The following is a 27,090-nucleotide window of genomic DNA, read 5'->3' as shown; positions in this document are numbered from 1 at the left end:
AGAATGAAACAGAGTGGAGTGAGGCTGATAAGAAAAACACATTTCGCAACATTTACTGTCTAGACTAGACTGTGGTTTCTATGGACTTTTCGATTGTACCGTATGTCAAGGACCATCACTTCAAAGCTTCAATGTCTGGCCTGGTGCATCGCAGAGAACAATTGAGATACAAGGTAACCATATTTCCTGACGTGGCCAATTTGAAAAGTGAAATTACTTCAATTGTCCATTGAAGAGGCATTGCAGCATGTGTTTCGATGCTTAAAACCTTAAAGTTTGGTCTTCACCACAGAGATCATTATTACAATATTACAATAGGAACTGGACATCACATTGAAACATCCTAGAGCTGCATATACATACATTCAGTCGAATGAACAACAGCATAGTTGTGAAATAATCTATGGGGAGATGACTGTCGGAGCTGAGCCATACTCACACAAGGCAATTTTTACTTTCCCTGTAGCATTTTTTGTTTCATTGAACTTTCAAAGGCTGCAGAGCAAGTAACTGAACGTCTTTAAACCCCTGCAGCAGTGCAAACCTCTCCCTGACAGGCAAACTCCTCGCTGACAGGAAACTCTCTCTCTGCAGGGCTGTGGTTGCCTCATCAAGTCAACACAGAACCTCAACAGGATGTGACATTTACTGGGTATTTTGCTTGTTCTCCACTGTTGGGTTATTTTCTCTTTGAAGAACCTCCCAAAAAATGGAGTTAAATGCTTGATTTGAAGCCGATTGTATTTGAATGAACTCGAAGGTGGGTTGACTGTTTGAATAGTGAGGGCTGATGACCTCATACACTTAGCTAATATGCGTGTGAGCTGTCGCTTCATTTTAAAAGCTACTTGCCCCATTAGGGCCATCGTAAATATGCTATTTTATACATATAGACCAGAGTCTTAGGGCCTGTGTTATCTGTGTTATACCTCCATGGCCTATTTATTGCCTTACCTCCCTTATCTTACCTCATTTGCACACACTGTATATACATTTTTTCAACTGTATTATTGACTGTTTGTTTATTCCATGTGTAACTCAGCGTTGTTGTATATGTCGAACTGCTTTGCTTTATCTTGGCCAGCTCGCAATTGTAAATGAGAACTTGCTCTCAACTAGTCTACCTGGTTAAATAAAGGTGAAATTATTATTTATATATTTTTTAAATATTTGTTTTTTTATGACTGTACTGTCAACTAGAGTCTTAGGGCCTGTTTTACGGATGTACTGTCAACTAGAGTCTTAGGGCCTGTTTTACGGATGTACTGTCAACTAGAGTCTTCGGGCCTGTTTTACGGATGTACTGTCAACTAGAGTCTTAGGGCCTGTTTTACGGATGTACTGTCAACTAGAGTCTTAGGGCCTGTTTTACGGATGTACTGTCAACTAGAGTCTTAGGGCCTGTTTTACGGATGTACTGTCAACTAGAGTCTTAGGGCCTGTTTTACGGATGTACTGTCAACTAGAGTCTTAGGGCCTGTTTTACGGATGTACTGTCAACTAGAGTCTTAGGGCCTGTTTTACGGATGTACTGTCAACTAGAGTCTTAGGGCCTGTTTTACGGATGTACTGTCAACTAGAGTCTTAGGGCCTGTTTTACGGATGTACTGTCAACTAGAGTCTTAGGGCCTGTTTTACGGATGTACTGTCAACTAGAGTCTTAGGGCCTGTTTTACGGATGTACTGTCAACTAGAGTCTTAGGGCCTGTTTTACGGATGTACTGTCAACTAGAGTCTTAGGGCCTGTTTTACGGATGTACTGTCAACTAGAGTCTTCGGGCCTGTTTTACTGGATGTACTGTCAACTAGAGTCTTAGGGCCTGTTTTACGGATGTACTGTCAACTAGAGTCTTAGGGCCTGTTTTACGGATGTACTGTCAACTAGAGTCTTAGGGCCTGTTTTACCAACTAGAGTCTTAGGGCCTGTTTTACGGATGTACTGTCAACTAGAGTCTTAGGGCCTGTTTTACGGATGTACTGTCAACTAGAGTCTTAGGGCCTGTTTTACGGATGTACTGTCAACTAGAGTCTTTAGGGCCTGTTTTACGGATGTACTGTAGACTAGAGTCTTTGGGCCTGTTTTACGGATGTACTGTAGACTAGAGTCTTTGGGGTCTGACCTCATATTCCTCCTTGAAGCCGTAGCTGTCGGAGGTCTTCATCAGGTTTATGTGTTGGAGCAGGTCAGCCACCCTGATGGCTGGGTGCAGCTGACCGGTCTGGTAGGGCGACTCTGTCCCCTCACAGTGGTACCGAGGCACATCCAGCAGCCGGCTGGACTCTGCAGCAGCAGCCGCAGTGTGGTTCTCATCTGTCCAAGGAAATCACATGCTGGTGAGGATTACACAGGCTTGTGAAGGATCATCATCGCCATCACTCACAGAATACATAGCTGGCCTTAGCCACGTTAAACTAAACTCCACGGTGTACTTCACATCAATGGCACATTGTCTCATGTAATTGCGTGCTGAAATCCGTCATTTTTGAATTTGTTTACAAATAAAAACGTAATTTTATGTGACGTTGGAGCTCCAGTCCGTCCACTCTCATCTCCACTCAACTCTGTTGATGTGAACAACATGGTGGAGCGGAGTTGTCCTTGGCTAATCTGGCCTGGGGTCAAATCACGATTAATACCCTATTATAACCAAACTGGGTTACTTTCTCTTACAGAATTACGTTTACAAAACTTAGTTTTTCTTGCAAAAAAAAGAACATGGCTCCTGCCTTCACAAAGCAGCTAAGCTCTGAGGAGGATGTAAGTCACAAGGCACCTGGCAGTAACTGACATGTTGTGTCAGCTTGGTGAGTGGGCAAGACAGGGCTTGATAAAGCTGAGGAGTGGTGCCTGTCTTTCCCAGCAGACGGACAGGCAAACGCAGGGGCCTCTCAGTTACGACAGTGTGAGGGCAGGAGCCTCTCAGGGGAGAGACACTGGGCTCACAGGACTGACAGGCACCATATGCGCCGTTTAATGTCTTATCTGAGCCGTGTCAACCCCTGAGAAACATAGCCATTTCGCCTGTGGAGATGTGTGTGTGTGTGTAAGTGTGTGTGTCTGCGTGTGTGAGTGTGGTTGTGTGTATGTGTGTGTGTGTGGGGGGGGTTATCTGCAGCCAGGATTTTCACCCCTCTAAAGCCCAGACTGACCTGCTGGCAATCACATTACCTACTGAGCGGTGAGCTCTATATCTTTTCTGCTTGGCTAGCCCCTGAGCTACTGCTAGCCTCTATATCAGGTTAAGGGGAATGTTAAGTTACAGTTTTAAGAACCCTGCACAATTTACTGTCAGTGGAGGGGAAGCCGGCTACTGCTACTGACACCCACACTCTGCACACACTTTTAATGGCTCAATCAACGACACGACTGGATTGAGATCCAGTATTTGCGATCTGGTAATCAATTTCTTTTCATTAGCCACTTTGGGACACTTTAGAATTTCCAAACACACTTACCGGTAATTGGCACTTCACAATTAGGGCAGCAAGAAAGGAAAACAACATGAGCTTTTCACTAGATCAACAGTAAGCACACAGAGGTTGTAGTACATATATAATATGATGAAGTGACATGACTTCAAGCACAATACTGGAAGATGAGGGTGATGGAGGTGATCACCTAACAATGGCGAGGGATTCACAGTTGACTGACAACTGACCCAAGGACTTACTTCACCACACACACAACACTGACTTTCTTACACATCTGCACACGGCTTTCTAGAAAGCTATGGGGAGACTGACAGACACACTAATGCAGTGGGTGGGATCTAAGAGGAGTGACACTAAGCTGGCGAGAGAACTGCTGCACTCTAGTGTAGAGACTATCTAAGCTGACATTTCTACTCATTTGCAAATTTGTACTACTTAATTCGGCCCTAACATACTAGACTGAGTCATGGCTTGAACTGCACCCTTCACTTCCTATTACCAAGCCCAGCGAGAACACAGAGCTAAAATAACACATTTTCACAGCAAATACTGTGGCCTGAGGGGGCATTTTAATTCCCCATCAAACTTAGGTTTTCAGTGAGCCGTAAAGACCCTCCGCGGTGGCTTGCTTGTTCTGTCAGTGTGGACTACACTGCTCGTGTCGAGTGTCTAACACTCTCCATCCTGATGTCGCGAGTGAACGCTGAACTCCATTACATAGAAACTGTCAGATGTTTTTATTTTTTATTTTTTTAACTCTACACAGACAAGTCCCAGAGGGGCTGAGGGTGATTTAAAATGGCACCCGCACACAAAGCCTGCACGACTTACACACAGTGACAGGATGACTGGTTTCATTCTATAAAAGTGTCATGTCATGCAGGACGTTGATCTTCAGGTAAGGACTCAGGTGAATGTAGCCATTGTGTATCTTCACTTGTGTTTAAATTAGTTTTCCCTCCTCATCTCATCTCCTAAATCAACGCCCTGAGCAGGATTTGGAGCATGCAGACAGTTGTAATGCATACAGGTGTGAGTGTGAGTCTCTGAATGTGGTTTGGACCTAGCTCCATTCTAACGGCTCATAGGTGGGTCCTAAACGCTGGAGGATTGTTCATCGGTTCACTGGAGGACTGCCATGTCTCCACTCTACCATGGCTGAGGGCCAAGTTTGTTTTACAGCAGCCAGGGGAAATCCAAAATCTGGAAACAATTCTTATTTTATTCCCCTTACTGGATAAGTGAATGTGGAGGCTAGTCTTTCTGACTGTGGTACTGTATATTTTCAGGGCTAGAGTGAGTTGTACGTGACTAACCAGACTCAACACAGAGACAATCAATGGAAGGCTACAGGTTTACAATGGACGACTACGGGACTGTGACAACGACATGCATGAGGAACACAACAAGCCATGGCAAGGCAGATGATATAGCACCGGGGCCTCACCTAACACTGCCGTTGGCACAAGTGGATCATTAGGCACTGTAGGGAAAAAAGTGTATGAAATACATTCCAGAAGCTGCATCACACAACTGAATTATACAATTCCAGGGGCAAGATGAAATTCTACCAAAATATCCTGTGCCAACAGTTCAAATCATTAAAGGCATTCATTCATATATTGGGATGTTCCTATTATGCATTTTAAAGTAAAAATATGTAAGGTTAAATGGCAACTTAACACCTCTCTTCAGAGCCCGTCTCATGGACCCTTCTTGGTGTTAGGGTCTTTCCCATCGTAAGGCATTAGATTATCTAACTGTCAGGAGCCTTTCTCACATGTACCATGTATCTGTGGAGGGTGGTGTTCCCCAGGGAACTGTCTTAGGACCATTATGCTTACATCTGTTGCTGAAGTTGTGGGAGTCCATAAAGGTGACGGCCATGGGATCCTCAGCATGGAGCGTGCTCTGATCAGCATAACTGCGGTCCATGGCGTTCACCATGTGGGTCATCTCCTGCCGAGTGTTCCCGATGGCGTCTTTGCGCTTCTTGGCCAGTTTCCTGAAGGATCGGACGAGCAGGTTAAAATATCCCAAAAACACATTGCCATCGATTATTCATACACAATAGGAAAGACTAAAGGGACAGAGATGAAAGAGAAAAGCTCATCTCCATGACAACAGACCATTGGTTTGGCTTCCACATACGGCCTTTAAAAAAATAATTTTTCATCCAATAATAGGTGCAAACCTCACAAATACTCTATTATTAGGGTCAAGTATCATTCAGTATACTGTAGGAAACATATAGGGGAAACCCAAAAGGAATCAAAATCATGCAGGAGTAACTTCTGCTTCGAGGGGGACAGGTAGATGCTTCATGCTAAGGTGAGAGGTTGCTGCATGTCATCCCCAGTCTGGGCTCTGACATACACATTCTGAGAAATGGGGACTCCCTGATTGGTTGATGATCTATTGATCATTTTACCTGGAAATACAGTATATTTGCAAGATTAAAATGCCAAATCGGTTGATATATGCCAAATCGATTGTGTACGGACTTACTCATTGGCCCGACTGAGAAAAGCTGATTGAACACCTACAAGACTGGGAGGTTTCCATTTTAAGGGCAATTACGAGTTTCACTACATTTGAATTGTAAAAAGGAGCACTGCGATGAAAACACAGACCCACTCTGTTCTAATCCTAGTTCCTTATTCCACTTTGCGAGCACCCCGAAGAAAGGTGTTGCAGTATAAAAAAATTGTCCTCTGATTGGAGTTTTCAGATTGCAGTTAGATGAAAGCACTGAGACAGGGTTTTAAGGAGCCACTCTAGTGAAATTGAAGGGAGGACTCTTTGTACTAGAGAAGAGACAGATGGGACAGCAGGAGAAAGAGACCAAATACTATAATTTCATACTGTTCTAGTAAAATGACAATTACAGACAGAATATACTAATTTCTGCCCATCATAAATTGGAAGTGAATCGAAAATAGGCAAGCACAGCATGGGGTCAATTATATCAAGAGCCATGAGAAAATTATCCGGCTTCCATTTTGAGCCTTTTAATTACCTTTGATAGAGGCAAACTGTAGGATACCTCACTTTCCCGTCGGGAAAAACTGAATTTAACATTTTAGGTAATTATTGGTAACTTTCTGTTTTTCAATTATTCCAAACTTAACAGGATATAATTGTCAAAATGTCTCCCAGCGCTAACAAATTTGGTGTCCTAAAAATCGCTTGAAGGGACTATCCGAAACCAGCACAAAGATGTTCTCTGTGAAAATCTCTTTCATTTTCATGGAGAGAAAAAAATCATTAATAAAAACAGATTTTTTTTAATCCTGTGTCGGGGGGAATCATCTCTGAAATGCTGAAAAGGCTCATTCACATGAATTCACTTGAGGTTGGGTGTCACTTCTTGGCGTGAAATGAAAAATGATTGTGAGAAATACAAAAATGAGAGGAGTTGGAAGGTAAATGCAAGGCCTGTATAGCTTAAACACACTCTCACAGAGGTGAGGGTAAAATGGCAAGCATGTCGAATGGTAGACCATGTGAGCGCATCGGGCAGATCAGGACGACAGATCAGGGAGTTTTTCTCTCTCTCGTTGCAGCCCTTGTGGAAAGCACCGCAGCATGGAGATGGCTGTCTACTGTCTACTGTACAACAGGAGAAGAACCCACACAAACCCAAAGAGGAAACCCTCTGCCACCAACAATCAGAGCAACCAATTGGAAAGGGCTTATGAGATATAGATGACATTCAACACAAGCAGTGTGCATGTGTAGAGGCACACAGATTACCCCATATATCCTTTCAATGGACAAAGGAGGTCCAGGAGATGAAGAAGATGAATGAAATACATGAGTTATTGACATACAACCACATGCACTCAGATTGAACACAGGACACAAAGTGCAGCATTCTTTTTTCAAATAACACCGCTTTTGGGTCATGACGACTTTGGTTTGGCGAGCGTTTCGAAAGCATGTTGGAGCTGGTCAATGGCAATGGGAATTGGATCTGAGCGATATGCGTTTTCACTTGAAAAAAGGATACTGCATCTTTAAAACACTACATAACTAACCAAGGACATGTGCAGTCATTGTGTTTTTTGGGGTTTGTTTGTTTCTGTTTTGTTGTTGCTTGTCTGTTTACTTACAGGTAATATGAGTAAGAATAGTAGCTCCTCCTGGCACGCAAATCAGAGACAGCAGGATAAAGAAATATTGGTGAATGCAAAGTGGGAATCAGTCGGATCAACAAAAGCAGAAAAAAAAGTACAAAACAACATTTTATCTCTATGAATTAACTTCCTTGGATGTTAGAATTTCATTTTTTACATGCATTCCTTCAAATTGAGCTCCATGCAGTTTTATGTTCCAGTGTAATTGAAGATAGGGTGCAAGAAAATGATTTTCGTTACAAACATGTTAACAGTTCATCTTTTTGGTTCTGGTTGAATTTTGGGTGTAGTCATTATTGTCATGCATTAAAATACGGTCTCATTCACTTGGACAGTCAGACCGTCTTAAGACTGACTGTTGGTGTTATGGACTCGTCGTTAGATTTAGGCTACAGTGTTACATATGAAAAGGTAATGTCTTGATCACCGTGATGGAGATACACAGCGGGGGAAACAAATTGCAGCAAACTAAAGAACAAGCTGCTTGCTACCTGGGAAACAAGCAACGTTGTGGACCACCATTTTAAAGATGCAGTATCTTCTTTAAGTTGATTTCAGTTAAGGGAACCACATTTTCATTATTGTATTAGATCAATGAATTGTGTCTTGCCCATAAGTGTTCATCTCCCCAGCAACTAGTGTTTGTAATGGGATCATCAAATATCAATTCACAACTTCCCTTCACACATGGCATGACCATTCAAGAAATACAACATGAAAACAAAAGAAGCATACAAATCTTGCCACAGCATTTACGTTTTGGCTCTAACCTTGATTGTTTCTGCGCAAAGCAATTACAAGATTCCAATATCCACTTCATTAATTCTATTGCTTTGTATATCATTGAGTTCTACTCTACTGGTCACCTGATTTTGGAAGAAAAAATAATCAAGCCATTGCAACTAGCAAGAGGAAGAGAGATTCAGACATACAGGCTCACTGGGTGTGAGAAAAAGACACCTTTCTTATATCTGACGGACTGAGAGGTTGTCAGCACAAACAGCAACCATCAACTACACTGAACAAAAATATAAACGCATCATGCAACAATTTCAAATATTTGACTGAGGTAGTTCATAAAAAGAAATCAGCCAATTGATTGAAATTAATTTGGCCCTAATCTATGATTTTATATCTGTTGGTCACACATACCTTTATTTTATTTTTTTAAAGTAGGGAGGTGGATCAGAAAACCAGTCAGTATCTGGTGACCACCATTTGCCTCATGCAGCGTGACACATCACCTTCATATAGAGTTGATCATGCTGTTGATTGTGGCCTGTGGAATATTGCCCCATTCTTCAATCGCTGTTCGAAGTTGCTGGATATTGGCGATTCGGAGCATCCCAAACATGCTCGATGGGTGACATATCTGGTGAGTATGCAGGCCATGGAAAAACTGGGACATTCAACTTCCAAGAATTGTGTTCAGATCCTTGCAACATGGGGCCATGCATTTTCATGCTGAAGGCACTGTGTTCCCAACATTGTCGTCAGCAAACGGTTCGCCCACACGACGCCATACATATGGGTCTGCGTTTGTGAGGCCGCTTGGACGTACTGACAAATTCTCTAAAACAATGTTGGAGGCGGCTTCTGGCACCAGCTCTGGTGGACATTCCTGCAGTCAGTATGCCAATTGCACGCTCCTTCAAAACTTGCAACGTCCGTGGAATTGTGTTATGTGACAAAACTGCACATTTGATTAGTCGCCTTTTGTCCCCAGCACAAGGTGCACCTGTGTAATGATCATGCTGTTTAATCAGCTTCTTGATATGCCGCACATGTCAGGTGGATGGATTATCTTGGCAAAGGAAGGATGTAAACAGGGATGTAAACAAATTTGTGCACAAAATTTGAGAGAAATAAGCTATTTGCGCGTATGGAAACTTTCTGGAATTCATCTCATGAAACAAACACTTTACATGTTGCATTTTATTTTTGTTCAGTGTACATTCAAGACATCCACAACAGGTTAAGCTAACTAGTTCCAAAACAAATGCATTTCTCTCTTTATATTGATTTTCACAGGAGTTCTTTACTTTGGGGACAAAGGGACATTAGTCATACTTCAGAATTCAATTACCATCAGTACTTTTAATCCATTCCAATGGGATTAGGAGCTTATGGCTCATTAGCACTCAATGTACCCCCATTGCTCTAAACACCAGGCCTTTTTAAGGCTGAAATTACAAATCAGGAAGCCATCCAAAAACTGAAAAGCAGGCACTGCAATTAATGCCAATGACTTATATGAAAACTATTCAATGAAATGAACCCCTTCCCATCTCTCTGAAAAAGATTGTAAACCACAGGGAATAGATTAGCTAGATCTATTACAAAACATTGAACTACTATGCAACCACAAACGTACACCAACATCAAACCAACACAATCCAATTGTTTGTAATACGGAACAAGGACGTTTGTATATGCCAGACTTACTGTAGCATAATTCAAAAGTCACTCTTGACCCAGAAGAGCAATGACGAAGACACTTTCTTTTAATATCAAAGAAAAGGAAACGTTGTTATTGTCACTCAACCCACGTCTGTCACTCACGACCAAGGAGGGGAAAAAAAGACTCTGGTCATGACCTTCTCTTATCTCCACGAAGTAAGCCTGGACCAGCTTCACTAAATCTTAAACACCCAGTGAAGAAAATAGAGGAGAAAAAGAGTGAGGGGGAGAAGGACGGGAAAGGGGGAATAAATAAGGAAGCTAAAGGAATGACCTGTGGTGCACGAGGGTGTGGCAGAATGAGATTTCTCTGAAGTTGAAAGGTTATAGAGGGGGGTGGCAGGGGAAATTAGGAGGGAGACAGCTGTAAATGAGCATAGGTCGTTAGGAACGAGGCCCTAATTGGCAGAACATCTAGAGAGACGCAGAGGCTGCTCTGCCAATTAAGATTCATTTGGAAGGCTCACTCATCAGTAGTCACAGGCACTGCTTGACTGTCCAACACTTTAAACAAAGATACACTGTACACTCAGTGTTCAAAACATTATGAACACCTGCTCGTTCCATGACAGACTGAACAGGTGAATCCAGTTGAAAGCTATGGTCCCTTATTGATTGTCACCTGTTAAATCCACGTCAAAATCAGTGTAGATGAAGGGGAGGAGACAGGTTAAATAAGGATTTTTAAGCCTTGAGACAATTGAGACATTGATTGTGTATGTGTGCCAATCAGAGGGTGAATGGGCGAGACATAAGATTTAAGTGCCTTTGAACGGGGTATGGTAGTAGGTGCCAGGTGCACAGATTTGTGTCTAGAACTGCAAAGCTGCTGGGTTTTTCACGCTCAACAGTTTCCCGTGTGTATCAAGAATGGTCCACCACCCAAAGGACATTGAGCCAACTTGACACAACTGTGGGAAGCATTGGAGTCAACATGGGCCAGCATCCCTGTGGCACGCATTCGACACCTTGTGGAGTCCATCGAACAGCCTCAATTTGTTGGGGTGAGGGGAAATCGGGGGGCAAAACATGTTCTTAATGTTTTGTACACTCAGTGTATGAATGAAAGGAACACCTCTCATTCATCAACCTCATTTGCTTTCTCCAGTACCCTCTGGATTATCGGCACTAATGTCATTCCAGTTCATTGTGATGTTCATGTGTTTGTTAAGCTGGATGATTAGATACTGTGTCGGTCAACCTGGAAAAAAACACGAGTTGAAAAATCATTCATCAACCACCCATGAACTATACGGGTGTCGCCCTCTGTGTTAATTATGTGAGATATCAATATGTATACTCTTACATGGCAATTGACTTCTAAGAGGAGAGTGGGAACAACTGTCATTCTGTTAAATGTCCACATGATGGTGCCATATGTCATAGAGAGAGAGAGAGAGAGAGAGAGAGAGTGTGCAGGGTAACGGCACCTCTGCGCATATCGTTCCTGCTAAACCTGTTCAGCATGTAGAGATGCGCTCCGACTTGGGAATCGGCGCGTGTAATCAATATTTTCCCTTTAAAAAAATCTCAATTTCTTTGGAGAATAATAGAACATGTGGGCTTTCCAAAAGCATTTATCACAGGTGCTGGGGACAGTTCAGTTTGCCAGTGTTCATTACAAAACCTTTTCTGGAAAAACTGAACGAAATCAATAGGAGGTTCACAAAGTAATTACAGCACAACATCATTTAGTCTCTCAAGGCCCCAGATCCTTCCTGATCTCTGCAGCCTGCCTCCTCCAACATGACCCCAACTGTGTGTGCGTGTGTGTGTGTGTATGTGTGTACATATTTGTATCAACAAATAAAAACACACACCTGACTGACCAATTCTTCGTAGTAAAGCCTCCATGACTAAAAAGAGAAGTAGCATTTAGACAACAACAGAAGTTTGGGCTTGTATATCAGCCCATGACCTTTCAAAATATGGTCTATTCCTCCAGAACTTGTCTAAGTAGGAAAATACTAACACAAAAGTATAGCAAAAGCATGTTGAGTTTGGACTTAAATCAATTCCACTAACAGTCAATACTAGATTGCACAGGAGTTCATATAGGCTCAACCCACTCTCTGCATCAGTGGCTGTCTATTGGGGATGACTGGGGAATGTTCGTTCGCCAATTAATGACATTAACACAGTTAGATGGTCAACACAGTCAAACACCACAGAATAAAGGCCAGGAAATGTAAATAAATCTAGTGTGATAACCATGCAATAAACAGTGTTCTGAATTAGTTGAATGAAGCAGCGCCAGAATTACTGAGTGGGATGAGGAGGTAAAGCAGGTGACAAAATGATTGACCTTGAGGCTAGTAAAAACTGAGCACAGCTCAATAGCGTTGTTACAGTATGTATCCTGAATGCAACCCTCAACAAAAAGCTGTCCACCTTATTGTAAATGACAGCAAAAAAGCAGAAACCCTTGAACAACCTGCAGTGGAGTGCTAACGACCCACAGTAAATCACATCTGAATAATACCTCTTCATTGCAAGACACCTCTCCAAGTCCTCAAATAAATATTCCACTTTGCAGCAAAGCTGGGGGTGTTGTCTGTTCGCATTGTACACCACTGGTATGCACTTGTGTGAGTGCACATCCACTCCAAAACTCGTGGCTTTTCAGACCAGCCACTTCAGATATAAAATCTCAGAAGATGTTAAGAGAACCTGGGGAAATCTATATGCTCATAAATTCACTGTGCTGCTCTGAGAGACGGGCCTTATGGGTCCTCGTCTAAATCAGCTGCATGTACAGTACTCTGCCTGCTACCCCTTGAAACTCAATCAAACTCTCTACCAAACCCTGGTAAAACAGTATTACACCTAGTCTTGGCACTACAAAAACAATAACATACAGTACTGTAAGTGTCTTCCCCCCCCCTCTCATCCCTCCTTCCTCCCCCTCCTAGTGTACTGTAGGCTGACTGATAGTCATGACCCAGCCTCACGGTTATGCTGATGGCATGGGATGGAGTAGAGGATGAGCTCATGGTGTCGCATAGAGCCAAGTAACACAGCGTTTCCTGTGTACGATGCTCCACTCACCTCTTCTTGACCAGAAGGATGGCTACCAGCACCAGCAGGATGAACACCAACACCCCAGCACTGATGCCAGCGATCTTCACCACCCTGTCTGTCTGCTTAGCCGGGTCTGGGATCACCTCTGGTTCCTCTGTGGCTCCTAGGTAACAGGAGAAACAAAGAGAAATGAACAACAAACTGTTGTTGTAGTTTTGACCAGGAAACACACGACTTGAAACGTCGTAGTGAGTCTCTCCCAGCGGAACCATGCTTTCTTCGACCACTTTAGTTGACCAGATGGTGGTCCACTCCGCGCCACATACATTCTGTTCCATCACACGTGAAGGCATACACTTCCAAGATTGACTGTGGACGTCTTCCAGATTGAGCCACGTCACAGCAATGATTTGAGCACAAACACATTCAAAGAGACATCTGAAGACACAGCTACTCGTATTTCAATACACCGATATTCCAATTACTGTATAATATCTATGTGCACTGGTTCTACACACACTGATATCATGATTATGTTGGGTTTTCTACTAAATACCATCAGAATTGAATTTCTAATTATGTTCCATACCCCCTATGGTCCCATGAGATTTTCCAAGCATAAATTCATCTGCGGTCTTTCAATACTTTCGAAATCTTCAGAGCCATTAAGTAAAGCATTGGGTGTGGATCCTCATTATAAAACAAAGAAACAACTATTATATCTTAGTACCCAACGGGTTATTTGCTAAACAAATGACAAAATAGGGACATACGCAAATACTGTCGAATGTGAACAGCAAACTATTTTTTTTTAACGATGTACCAAACAATAAAAAGTGAAAACAATCAAAATATCTACACTGATACGGTTCCCTCTTTGATATATTGTAATATTTTGCTATTGATAAATACAAATGCAATAATCCTCTTTCTAATGCAAAACACACACAAAAAACAAAGCCTAATACTTCCCTCTACTTTCTGGTCTCCCAGTACTTAGTAAAATGTGTTTCCTACAGTAGTGGTACACTGTAATGCTATTGTACAATTTCAACAACATAATTATTCTCTTGAGTCCTATATCTCCTATAACCTTCAGGGCAAATATGAGGTACAAAGGATATTTATCTCCCGACGCAACACTGAACCTAGTACATTCATTCATACAATAACATAGCCCTTTTATGTCAACAGCTGAATGATAACCAACTGTTTCCTATCAGCGAAAGGAATGACAAATGCGACAGCTCCCATCTTACCCATCCTCAGATTCAAACGGAAGGTGTTTACGGAGAATGATACAATGGGCCGACAGGCACAGACCTGAAAACATGGGCAAAGGGCATCTTCAACCAGCACTCAAGCCATTATTCCTCGGGATCAATTCATTGGCCTAGTTTCTACCATGGGAGAGAAGACCAACACGCTGGCATCTGTGTCACTAGAGGGGCCACTCTTGTGTATTTCACTAACTCACCACCCTGAGGCAAGAGGACAACTAAAATCTTCCAAAGACTACTACACCCCCCCCGCCTCCATTAGAAAGCTTTCAGGAGCACAGCAGGTTTTAAATAAGTGCTGATTTCTATGACCCTCAAATCCTTTTTTTATATCAAGGAAGGGAAATCAATGGTCAGTGTTTTTCAGAGAGCAGGTTGTCATAATCTTAGATATTTAGATATTTTCACTGAACATTGTACGTAGAACATCATCTGTGATCGGAGAGATCGCTAACAAGTTGTGGATGGATGAAACTACCCTAGAGATCATGTCCAACAGCCACTAAAACACATCTAGGAACAGAAAGCTGGATGTCTGTAGCAGGAAGGAAGTGGTCTCTGGGGCTAAAACGAATCTCTGTCAGTGTAGGGGGGGGCTTTAGGGGCATACCCTTTGGGACTGCCTGTTGTACTTGACAGTGGGCCCCCTACCTCACACACCCTCCCCATGTGCCTCTGCAAACCTCTCCCTCTTTCTATCAGGTTGGAGGGAGACGGAACGTCTACAGAAAGTGTCCCAGCGGAGCAGGACAAACTGTCCTTGTCTCTCACGTTGTCACCCACTGGCCATGCCGCCGGCTTTAACACTTCAACACTCCTATAGCTCCCCTCTCTCTGTTTGACAGCTCTTTCACCCTCACTTTAGCCATGCTATCGTACCCAGGAAAATGACTGTACAGAAACAATTTTCTGGTATTTAATTCCGGTTCAAACGCATTTAGGAATAAAATCTGCTAAATTAACTGAAGCAGAATAGTTTGGTTCTGCTGAGAGTATTCCTGAACATAGCCACACGGTTATAAACAAGGCTGGACATTACTAGGATAGAACTGTGAGTTGTTCTGTCAAAGGTTGCTTATCATTCATTGCGGCAAATATTATGGAACAAAGGAATGGAGGAGTCAGTCACAGAAAAATGTCACCTTTTCACCAGCTGTTTTCTTCTTCCATATGGTAAAACAGCAGCAATAAATGATCTCATAGGCATAATCCACTCAATGCTTTACATGCAATAGCCGGACAACGCCATCAAGAGCACCTATCAGGTCTGCAGCCCGGTATCAAATGTTTTGAGGTATTGCTTGAGACATAATCGCCATCTTGCCTCAAGAATATTTATGATTCTGTTCGAGCTTATGAGATACGTTCATGAAAAAAAAAAGTACAGGAGGAAATTCAAATGGAATTGGATTACAACTATTTTGCAGATAAAATTCCCGGCTTAAAATGAAAATCTATTTTCATTCCTGACGGTGGGCTACATGGCAGAGCCCTTATCAAATTCTATCTGGATTCGTTTGACAACCTTCAGGCCAATGTGCTTCGGAGACATTTGTACACGGAAAACAATTAATGACAACAGTTGTTTTTTTTAAAGTTAAAAAACAAAGCTTTCATATCCAATTAAGTTAGGGCAATTAAGGTGGTTCTCAATTCAGAGAATGAGAGCACTTCTAGCATTTAATCTATCACAAATGGAAAGCGTGAGTGATTGAGTGTGACAGGCACAAGTGGCCAAAGCCTACACATACTCCAAGTGGGATACTGCATGGACACACACATAGCTACTTGAAATTCTGAGCAGGACACAGTTCTGGGAAATGGATCGTTTATTGTTCAGACTAAACAACATTGTTAAGGGAGGATGTAACACTTACATTTGTTGTATCTTACTCTCCTATAGGCTTATTTCGTTATTATTACCGGATTCATAAAACAATAAGCTACGTTTGGTATTCTCCTTTTGCAGTCATGAAACCACCCACCCCTAATTGAAGTGACACTCACGACACAGGCACACATAATTGTGACACTAATAAAAATCATCCACAGTTCAGTCACTTCATAAGAGTGTGTTGATGTGGCCAATGGATTCTCTCTACCAAAGCCATGATGAAAGATGCTACACTATTTTTTCCCCCCTGTCCGATCTTTGAAATGAACAACAAGTCCAACCCCTGTTGTGTCAATGCATAGACAGCTGTTTACGGATTATAGATACAGCGCTTTCCACGTCTGATAATCTAATAGCATTTGTGGGCTGATTTCTAAGCTTGGCCTTATAAATACACAGCACTTACTATATAAATCTGCATCTTAACTGATTAATAAGAACTGCATTACGGGGATACTCGTCCGAATCACGGAGAAAAACACACAAACACATAAATATCCAATTGATAAGCATAGAGATAAAGCTGAATGAATCTACGTTAATAATACACCACTGTGGACGACAACATAATCACTGACGATGAGTTCCATGTTGGAACTTATCCTATTCTATCTGTGACGTAATGTAAGGCGAATCAAGCTTGTCATTCCTAGCAAGAACAGCGTCAGTGATGTCAACCTTCGCTGAGAGCTGATGCAGCTATACTGATGAGTATTAGCTGCCACCTTAGGCCGATATCAGGGATCAGATGTTTTGATCAGGAAAATGTTTTGCCTGTAGCAATATCATCATATAGCGCTCTACTGAAGGACATTAGAGTTTTACTAGTTTCATACCTCCTAGTTTTCATACCTCCTAGTGGAATTAAAGTTGCTGCTAGGGTACATTCATCTTTTTTTACACGAGTCATTTAGCAGATGCTCTTATCCAGAGCGACTTACAGTTGGTGCATTCGTGTTAAGATAGCTAGCTGCTCCGTATGCAAGTACCATGGTCTTGTAGTGGATGCGAGCTTTGACTGGAAGCCAGTGGAGTGTGTGGAGGAGCGGGATGAAATGAGAGAACTTGGGAAGGTTGAAAACCAGGCGGACTGCTGGATAAGTTGCAGGGGTTTGATGGCACAAGCGGGGAGCCCAGCCAACAGCGAGTTGCAGTAGTCCAGACGGGACAGGACAAGTGCCTGATTAGGACCTGCGCAGCTTCCTCTGTGAGGTAGTGTCATACTCTACGGATGCTTTGATGTTTGCAGAGAACGACAGGTTGTTGTCCAGGGTCACGCCAAGGTTCTTTGCACTCTGGGAGGGCAACACTGTGGAGTTGTCAACCGTGATGGAGAGGTCTTTGAGCGGGCAGAAAGAGCAGTTCCGTCTTGTCGAGGTTGCGCTTGAGGTGGTGGGCCGACATCCAAGTTGAGATATCTGCCAGGCACACAGAGATGCATGTCGCCACCTGGGTGTCAGAAGGGGGGGAAGGAGAAAAATAGTTGAGTGTCATCCGCATAGCATTGATAGTAGAGACCACGTGAGGATATGATGGAGCTGAGTGACTTGGTGTATAGAGAGAAGAGGAGAGGGCCTAGAATCGAGCCCTGGGGGACACCAGTAGTGAGAGTATGCGGTGCAGACACAGATCCTCTCCACGTCCCTGGTAGGAGAAGCCTGCCAGGTAGGATGCAATCCAAGAGTGTGAATAGCTTGCAACGCCCAGCCCTGAGAGGGTGGAGAGGAGGATCTGATGGTTCATGGTGTTGAAGGCAGAGGAGAGATCTAAGAGGATGAGAACAGAGGAGAGAGAGTAGCTTTGGCGGTGCGGAGAGCCTCCGTGACACAGAGAGCAGTCTTGGTTGAGTGACCCGTCTTGAAGCCTGACTGGTAAGGGTCAAGAAGATAATTCTGAGAAAGAGAGCGAGAAAGTTGATCAGAGACAGCACGCTCAAGTGTTTTGGAAAGAATAGCAAGAAGGGATACAGGTCTATAGTTTTTGACGTCAGATGAGTTGAGTGCTGGTTTCTTGAGGAGGGGAGCAACTCGGGACATTTTGAAGTCAGAGGGGACACAGCCAGTTTTCAGGGATGAGTTCATGAGGGAAGTGAGGAATGGGAGAAGGTCTCCAGAGATGGTCTGGAGAAGGTAGGAGGGGATGGGTTTGAGCAGGCAGGTTGTGGGGGGCCAGACCTCACTAGTTTCAGGATGTCATCTGGAGAGAGAGGGGAAATAGAGGTCAAGGTGTAGGGTAGTTCTGTGTGATTGAGACCAGTCAACAGGCTGAGTGAATGAGTAGTGGATGTCGTCACCCTTTTTTTCAAAGTGGTTGACAAAGTCGTCCGCAGGGAGGGAGGAGTGAGGGGGGTGGAGGATTAAGGATGCAGGAGACGGTGGAAAAGAGTTTCCTAGGGTTAGAGGCAGAAGCTTGAAATTTAGAGTGGTAGGAAGTGGCTTTAGCAGCGGATACAGAGGAAGAGAAGGTAGAGAGGAGGGAAAGGATGTCCTCCGAAAATGTTGTTTTCCTCCATTTTTTTAGCTTAGCTGCCCGCAGCCCTGTTCTGTAAGCTCGCAATGAGTCACTCCGCCATGGAGCAGGAAGGGAGGGCCATGCCGGCCGGGAGGAAAGGCAACCGTGCGAGTCATGGGATGCGGAAAGGGAGGAGAGTAGGGTCGAAGAGGCAGAATCAGGAGATAGGAGGGAAAAGGATTTAGCAGAAAGGAGAGATGATAGAAGAGGCTAGAAGAGGAGAGTAGTGGGAGAGAGCGAAGTAGGGTGCAACTCAATTACCAGTCGACTTGATGGGACTATTTGCTTCTATGTCGCCTAGCCTAGTGCCCTTTGAATGCGATGCTGAAGCTAAACTGACCGGCCCTTTAATTGTAGTAAGAGACATAGTCATAAGTACTTGAAATACTTGGCCAGTTAAATGCAATGCACTTGCAAAAATGCATATTCAGCATAAATGTTGTCCATAATCTATAATGCAGATCATTTCAATAGTGCAAGAGGACAGAGTCCATAAATCGGCAACCTATTTCCCTTTGATTTACATCACAGATGAGCTGGCACTGTATGAATTGTAACAATTGAATGACCACTCCCTCTTAATCACCAAAAACCAACAGCATGGCTTTATTATGAAAACCAGTGAGCTTTCTCTCTCTCTGTGAAATCCAAAGGGTTGGCACTGCTAGCCCCCTGTTCCCACAGAAACAAGCTGTTCACCAGAGAAGGTGCTTTACAAGCGCGAATGTTACAAATAAATAAGCTTTCCTTAATTCTGCCTCAATCCAGATCCTCGCTGCACGACAATTCTCTTGGAAGAGTGACAGAAAATAAAGTGGCACACACATTATCACGTAACAGTTCTTCGTCGGAGCACGAGAGAGGGCATTCATTGGCTACTGGGAAAAGTGAAATCCAACTGTACTGTACGGTCAATGCATTAATATTGGGCAAGAAGGACTTTTATTGTTGTACAAATAAGCAAAAATGTAAGTCTTACCTTTCGTTGCAAGTCTCAGACATTGTGTTTTTGTTTCCTGTGGAAAAAAATTAAAATAAAATACAATACAACATAAGGATTTGAATTCATTCAAAAGGGCAAACAATGCTCCTCAATGTAAAACTCAGTTTTAAGACAGACTTAAACCCCAATAACCCAATGGGGTAACATTAGAGAATCCTATTGGCTGATAGAGCGTGGTGTATATTCACCTTCTCCACGCTGCTGACGGCCTGGAAGTAGATGTTATAGTTCTTCCTGGGAGCGAGCGGAGGGTTCCAGAAGCCGTGGTATGTCTTGTTGTCGCCCACCGTGAACGGAGAAGGCTCCGGAAGGTTCCCGGGCGGGAGTTCTGCCGCAAAGTAATACGGTGAACCGCCACTGGAGGCGTGGAAGGAGACTGGGACCTGGTAGCAGTCCACGGAGCTGGCCTCCCTGCGTGTGCGATGAGGATTCAGCTCCTCCACTACGATCTGATAAGCACTGCGGAGAGGAACAGGACATCACAGGCAATCAGTCCTCACAAAACAGCACAAGCAAACAAAGTCAGCTAGCCAAACAAAAGCAGGCTAATCTTAAAGCAATCTCTCACTTCACAGAGCACAGAGAGGGCATGCCAAATGAGTTGAACTGCTGGAATTAGCCCTGGCTTGGTAACATCGTACACGCTGCAGGCCATGATATCTCTACCTGAGCCCATTTATCTGCACATAGCCTTTAACTAATAACAGTCCATTCTCTCAGACTAGAGAGAAAGGGCTCATGAAACTCCGGTGGGAGTAAACAGGTCGTGTCTCTCATTAGTATTACAAAGTCACACTGACGTGCTTCGTCTCTCCCCCTAAGGGTCTTAACGTGGCAAGACACGCACTAACCACAGTGCCAGGGCCACTTATAAACACAGTGCAGAGCGAGGAGAGGAGGAGAGGAGGAGCACCCCTCGCACACCCATGGAGCTGTAAACCTAGCAGAACCTCCTTCCTTCCACCCTTGGTAATGACTGCCCGGGGGCGCATCTCTCTCTCTCCCCCCGTCCGCCCTTCCCTCACCATTAGCGCCCAGCGGCATGACAGCCTTCGCCACCTCCCTGACCTTCCATAGCTCCTATTTTAGCTCAAAGCGCCGCAGATCTAAAATGCAAGTGACACTCCATAATGCCGGGCGCAGATGGACACAAAATCTGCCCCCTTCCACCGAAATAGAGTGAGTGCTCTGGCTCGTTTCCTCTTCCTTGTATCGCTTGTCAAACTGTTACAAATTACCTGAGCAGATGGCCTGAAGGCTCATTATAGCTCAATCCCTAATACACACCTTAACCAAACCTCTCTAAATTACCCCTGCACAGAGTTGCTGCGTGATTAGCCAATCAGCTTTCATCAGAGCTTGGCCAGTTTTACGGTGCACAGCCAAAACTGGTCAAATTAAACTATCCTTTTGATAATGCACTCAGGCCACAATCTGTCCAATTCCGAATCACTGTCTGTTTTAAAAACACACATCTTTGTTTCGTTGGCACTCCTAAATCCTTTAAAGGCCCATGCCTTCACTACGTCATCCGTTTCGTATGACATGTTACGCCCTGAAAAATGTCATATTGCATATAATTGTTTTGCATTTCGTATGATATGTTACGAGTCCATTTCGTACAATGCGTTATGAATTTGTTGTGCTTAAGATCCTGGACTGTATCTTTAATTGCTACACAGAAATGATTTGATATTGAGATAAAAATGGCTGCATTGGACCTTTAAGCGGGTAAAAACGTGACATAATCCTAGTGGCAGTGTATTTCCCAATCCTAATACCCACCCTCCATTGCATACTTGGTATCTGATTATGCGATTCATCTTTATGATATTTGTAACAATACTCTACACAACGTCTGTATCCCAGACAAAAAACAGCCACATTTAGAGGGGTGTGTGACATATTAGCAACAACTGCCACATCTACTGAGTGAGTGCCTGTGAGGAAGAAATGTGGTCAGCTGGTTTTGTATTCAGGGCTGTTGTCCTTCCCCTCCATCTGCGGCCCCTCCAATTTCACAATCGAAGCCCAGGCCTGGCCGCATAATAGCTGATTTACTGAATCTGAGAGCAAAGAGTTATCTTCAAATTCCCTTTATGACAAGTACCTTCAAACTCCATATCCCTGCCGATTGTGATAGGGGAGGGGAAATGAAAAGGCACAGGCCAACAATGGCCAAATCAAATAGAGATCGACGGGGCCATGGACCTGAATATCTAAATTCCCTGCAGAGTCTCTGCAAACATTACCCAGCACTGCTCTCTCTATTTGTGGGCTGTGCTGCATTAAGGGACAGGGAGGGACAGGGAACAACTCGACACAAACGTCCTGACAGAGGTCAGGCAAGCGGACGGAGGAGCTTCATTAAAATGATTGGATGGAACCTTTGGACTAGAACAAAGCCAGGCATTAGTTCTCTTACCTGATAGGGGCACCTTTGGCCTGAGCTGGCTTCAGAAGGACCGTGATGGTGGTGGCCGTCTCATTCAGAAACGCCTCGGATCCATCATACTCCTCCAGAGTTGGGGCTGAGGGGGGGGGGGGGGGGGGACAAGATTTAAATGCAAAATCACAGATGAAGGAAAAATGCAAGAGTGGGGGTAATCGACGGCAATGGGGTGTACTATGTTGAAGGCTTGGGGAAAGCATGCTCCGCCAAGACACATTATGTTTCATTTTGGACTTGGCTGAACTTGACTTTATTATAGTACTGCAAAGTGCATAGTAAACAGCCCCTCTCCTGCTTGGAACATGTTTTCTAATGCATTTCTGAGAATTGCAACCCAACAGTTTTGCCAAAAAAGCGTGAAATGATGTTTCCTGTGTGATTACAACTAAATTGTGTACATTACATCTCTTAAAGATTGAACTAGGTGTTTAGTGCAAAAAGCACAAGGCCTCTCTTACTTAAGAAAGGCTACTGGCCTTATTTGCCAATATATCAAGAAGCTTTCAGCTTCCATTCACCTGCTTAATTTGATTGCTTTAAATTGTGTCTGTGGTTCGCATTATTATCTAATGAGGTCCTAGGCTGTCACTTCAACAGATTTCAAATACATCCCTGTCTAGTGCACGTTGAGTGCTGCCAAGATTAGAGTTGGGAAAATAGTGTGCTGAAGAAAATGACTCCAACAGGTATGGAGAATCCATATATTCCATTAAGCAACCGAGTCTGATACAGTAACCATTACAGACAGATATCTCAGCACTGTGCTTAGTATTATGGGAGAAATGGCTCTGAAAATCAAAACCCATAACCCAACCACATTACGCATTAAAATGCACCATTTTCACCCCATTTTGGTTACTTTGCTTCCTAGATGCTACTTGCAGCTGAAGTGCTAACAGACCCTTTTTAACGTAACGACAACAACGATAACAGTTATAACATTATGCATCAATTTAACACAACTATGATAGCTACTTATTATATACAATAAACCATATTTCCTCTGGTAGCACTCCTTATAGCCTAGCAGCTGCAACACCACTGCCATTGTATATGTCATCTACCATACTAGGGAGGATCCTCTCGGTCAGGTTTCCCTTGTAAAAGAGGTCTTCTGACCTCAATGGGACTTCCTGGATAAATAAAGGTTAAAGGTCCAATGCAGTTGTCTCAATATTAAATCCTTTCTGGGTAACAATTAAGTGTACCTTACGGTGATTGTTTTCAATCCAAATGGTCAGAAATAGACAAAAATAGCTTCTTAGCAAAGAGCAATTTGTCAAGCAAGAATTTTGCTAGGACTCTCTGAGTGGGGAGGGGAGAACTGACAACTAGCAGTTATTGGCGGAGAGGTTTGGAACTCTCTTATTAGTCTATTAACTTGTTTACCGCCTGGTGTTGTCACCGGGCAGGCCAAAACTCCATCCTACCAAAACAGGCTGAAATTTCAGGGGGTCTTTTCAAACAGCTCTTACACTAAAAGGGCATTATCATAGTATTCACAATTTCACAGTATTATTCCAACCTCATTTGGAAATATATACAGAATGTACAAAACATTAAGAACCATGAGATAGACTGACCAGGTGAAAGCTATGGCACCTTATTGATGTCACCACTTCAATCAGTGTAGATGAAGGGGAGGAGACAGGTTAGAGAAGGATTTTTAAGCCTTGAGATAATTGAGACATAGATTGTGTATGTGTGCCATTCAGAGGGTGAACGGGCAAGACAAAAGATTTAAGTGCCATTGAACGGGGTATGGTAGTAGGTGCCAGGTGCACCAGTTTGTGCCAAGAACAGCAGAGCTGCTGGGTTTTTCATGCTCAACTGTTTCTGTATCTGTAACTGTGTGTATCAAGAATGGTCCACCACCAAAAAGACATCCAGTCAACTCGACACAACTGTGGGAAGCATTGGAGTCAACATGAGCTAGCATCCCTGTGGAACGTATTCGACACCTTGCAGAGTCCATGACCCCGACAAATTGAGGCTGTTCTGAGGGGAAAGGGGGGGGGGGGTGAAATAAATGTACCAGAGATGTTGGTGGTGATGTTGAGTGTGGTTGGGGGCCCGAAGCCCTTGACGGTGCTGGCTCGTATGATGAACTGGTAGGTGGTGCCAGGGTGCAGCTGGTTGAAGACGTGGTGAGAAGTGTTCCAGGGCAGCGACACGATCAGAGGAGGCCGCAATAACGGCACCGAGGGGTCAAAGGACCGAATACCATTGTAGCTGATCTGTCAGGGGAGGGAGAGGTGAGGGAAATACAATATTTACCTAATGAGCTGTCGAAAAAGTGTTCAAGCAAATGGTAATGAGGTTTCTGTTACATTATGCCGTGATGGAAACTTTTTTATCCGTTTTAAGTAAGCGGAATGCACATACATAGCAAAGTACATAGCAAAGTACATAGCAAAGTACATAGCAAATTAATTCGTTTTCAGTGATTTTTCCGCATTGTGTTTACAGCATGCATACAATCTCATAAACCTGGACTAAAATGTGTGATAAAGATTTTGATCATGTGACTTCCCATGTCATTATGTCGTACGTGTCATGTGACTTCCTATGTCATTATGTAGTAAGTGTCATGTTACATTCCCATGTATTATGTGGGCCAGTGTTGTCATACTCTCACAGCTTGATGACATTTGAGAATAAGGAAATGTTTCTTCCATACACCCCATTGCACACAAGCTATGAATCACTGTTGTTTTTACCTTAAATAATACAATACAGTTAATTATGGATCAGAACACCTTCTTTTCATACTGTATCGAAGCAGTACTCAAAAAAGTATTTTTCAACAGTAACATACAATGAGTTCCCCTTCGAACCCACTGTCCACTGGTTGAGTTACAGTATTTGCACCATAGTCCTGTATGAAAAAGGAGCAGGATGTTTCCAGAGGGACAGTAAAGGTTCTTAAAACCTGTGAAACATGGTTTAGATATACAAACCACATGTGGATCCTGGACAGACCTGTCTACCCTCACACCTCCACCCCCAATCCCCCCCACTCTCTCCCTCCCTTCCCCACCTCTCTCCATACTCCCACCTCTCCCTCCCCTCTCCTACCTCTCCCCCTCCCTCCTTCCCTCCCACATGTGGATCCTGGACAGACCTGTCTACCCTCACACCTCCACCCCCAATCCCCCCACTCTCTCCCTCCCTTCCCCACCTCTCTCCATACTCCCACCTCTCCCTCCCTCTCCTACCTCCCACATGTGGATCCTGGACAGACCTGTCTACCCTCACACCTCCACCCCCAATCACCCCACTCTCTCCCTCCCTTCCCCACCTCTCTCCATACTCCCACCTCTCCCTCCATACTCCCACCTCTCCCTCCCTCCCTCTCTCCCCTTGGCCACCCCCGTCACTCCCTTCCCCACCTCTCTCCTCTCCTCTCCTCTCCTCTCCTCTCCTCTCCTCTCCCTCTCCTCTCCTCCCTCCCTCCCTCCCCCCACCCCGTCACTCCCTTCCCCACCCCCACCTTTCTCCATACCCCTACCTCTCCCGCCCCTGCCCTCCCTCCCTCCCCCCACCTCCTTCTGACCATAATGCTTCATTACCTCATACTGGGTGATGATCCCATTGGGCTCCAGTGGTTCCTTCCAGTAGAGGAAGATCCGATCCTCAAACGGTGTGGCTTTCATGGACTGGCTGGGAACGGGGCCAGGCACTGCATTAGGACAGAAGACAGGAGGAGTAGGTCCTAGTGCAATCAAAGGAAGGCCACTGTGCTGTAATGAATCCTATTCTCACAGAGAGAGCCACTCCTGAGCCTCTGCGCCCGTAACAAGACCACTGATTGGATTTACTTACCGTAAAGCAACATGTTGAAAATGGCATAATAATGTAGAGCTCTGTGCTAGCACTGCATGGCAGACACTCAAATCCCTGGTGTTTTTTTTATTTTATTGAATTTTGATCATGTATTTACACGAGATGAGATCAAGGTGCAATGTCTTTTCAAGAGCATCTTCTCTCTCTGTCTGCATGTTTTATGATCAAATTAGTCTCCTTTAATTTGTAACTTTCACTATTAGAGTACATCCATCAGCAAGAGAAACCAGCATGCCAGACCACTGTGACATGAGTACTGATCAGTGGAAAACTAAATGTATTGACTAGAATCTCCAATCCAAAATGCTAATGTATTGGAACTCGCTACGAAGATACTTCCTAGTGTTTTGTCTAACATTTTAGCAGTACAATAGCTGAGATAGCAGGGCTGTCAATGGGTAACAGCAGTAGCCTAATATTCTGAGGACCTTCGTAAATACATCCTGGATTGGTGAACACTACTGACTGACAGCCTCATCACTACTGATGAAACCTGGCAGTCCCATGGGTCTCTATGGCTGCCACAGGACTGGTCTGCCATGGGGCTGTGTCTGCCTGCATGCCTGTCTCCCTGGGCTGTGTTCTAGTCTAGTCAGACTGGGTCGGGGATGTCCAAAGCCCTCTCCTTCACAGCAGACAGACAGAGAGCAGTAGCGTGACCAGGTCACATGGTTGGGTGCTTGTCAGGCCTGTCTGTCTGAAGAGAGGAGCAGGGCCCGGGGGCGGCGCGCACGTGCGTGTCTGCTGTCTCCAGATCAGTGTTAGAGGAACTGTTTACGTGGGCCTCTCTTCTCCTCTCCCCCAAGTCAGACAAACTTAAATTTATCAAATCTGCTGGATGGATGTCACTGAGACATCAGCTTTTACACGCAAAAAAAAAACTAAATGCATGCATTCCTTTTTCCTGACTGATGCTACTGAAAATGGGCTTCGTTTGACATGTTAAAAACAAATCAGACAGATTTCTCTTCTGCTGTTGGAATACCACTGAAAAGTTATACACCCCAATCTATTAAAAAACTAAACAAATTGTAGAAATAGGTAATAACATG

The 27,090-nt window shown here is 43.9% G+C and overlaps 1 protein-coding gene across 10 annotated transcripts in view; it reads right to left on the bottom strand.

The window, feature by feature from the left end:
• The window catches only part of ptprk (protein tyrosine phosphatase receptor type K), a 148,466-nt gene that overhangs the window by 8,063 nt on the left and 113,313 nt on the right, over positions 1-27,090 (bottom strand). For 3 of the 10 annotated variants that reach the window (XM_065026402.1, XM_065026403.1, XM_065026404.1), the window contains exons 9-19: positions 25,765-25,874; positions 24,228-24,429; positions 22,166-22,271; positions 19,929-20,199; positions 19,717-19,753; positions 13,080-13,215; positions 11,852-11,887; positions 7,548-7,577; positions 5,277-5,437; positions 4,880-4,915; positions 2,121-2,311 (exon numbers count right to left, since the gene is read on the bottom strand). In XM_065026402.1, coding sequence (XP_064882474.1) covers positions 2,121-2,311; positions 4,880-4,915; positions 5,277-5,437; positions 7,548-7,577; positions 11,852-11,887; positions 13,080-13,215; positions 19,717-19,753; positions 19,929-20,199; positions 22,166-22,271; positions 24,228-24,429; positions 25,765-25,874 — 1,316 coding nt within the window. The remainder of the gene's footprint in view (positions 1-2,120; positions 2,312-4,879; positions 4,916-5,276; positions 5,438-7,547; positions 7,578-11,851; positions 11,888-13,079; positions 13,216-19,716; positions 19,754-19,928; positions 20,200-22,165; positions 22,272-24,227; positions 24,430-25,764; positions 25,875-27,090) is intronic. The other 7 variants (XM_065026410.1, XM_065026411.1, XM_065026408.1 and 4 more) reach the window with 5 other exon arrangements.

Source organism: Oncorhynchus nerka, linkage group LG13 (assembly GCF_034236695.1).
Source record: "Oncorhynchus nerka isolate Pitt River linkage group LG13, Oner_Uvic_2.0, whole genome shotgun sequence".
Lineage (NCBI taxonomy): Eukaryota > Metazoa > Chordata > Actinopteri > Salmoniformes > Salmonidae > Oncorhynchus > Oncorhynchus nerka.
Note: the sequence above shows the minus strand (reverse complement) of the source record. Positions and strands in the feature narration are given on the sequence as shown.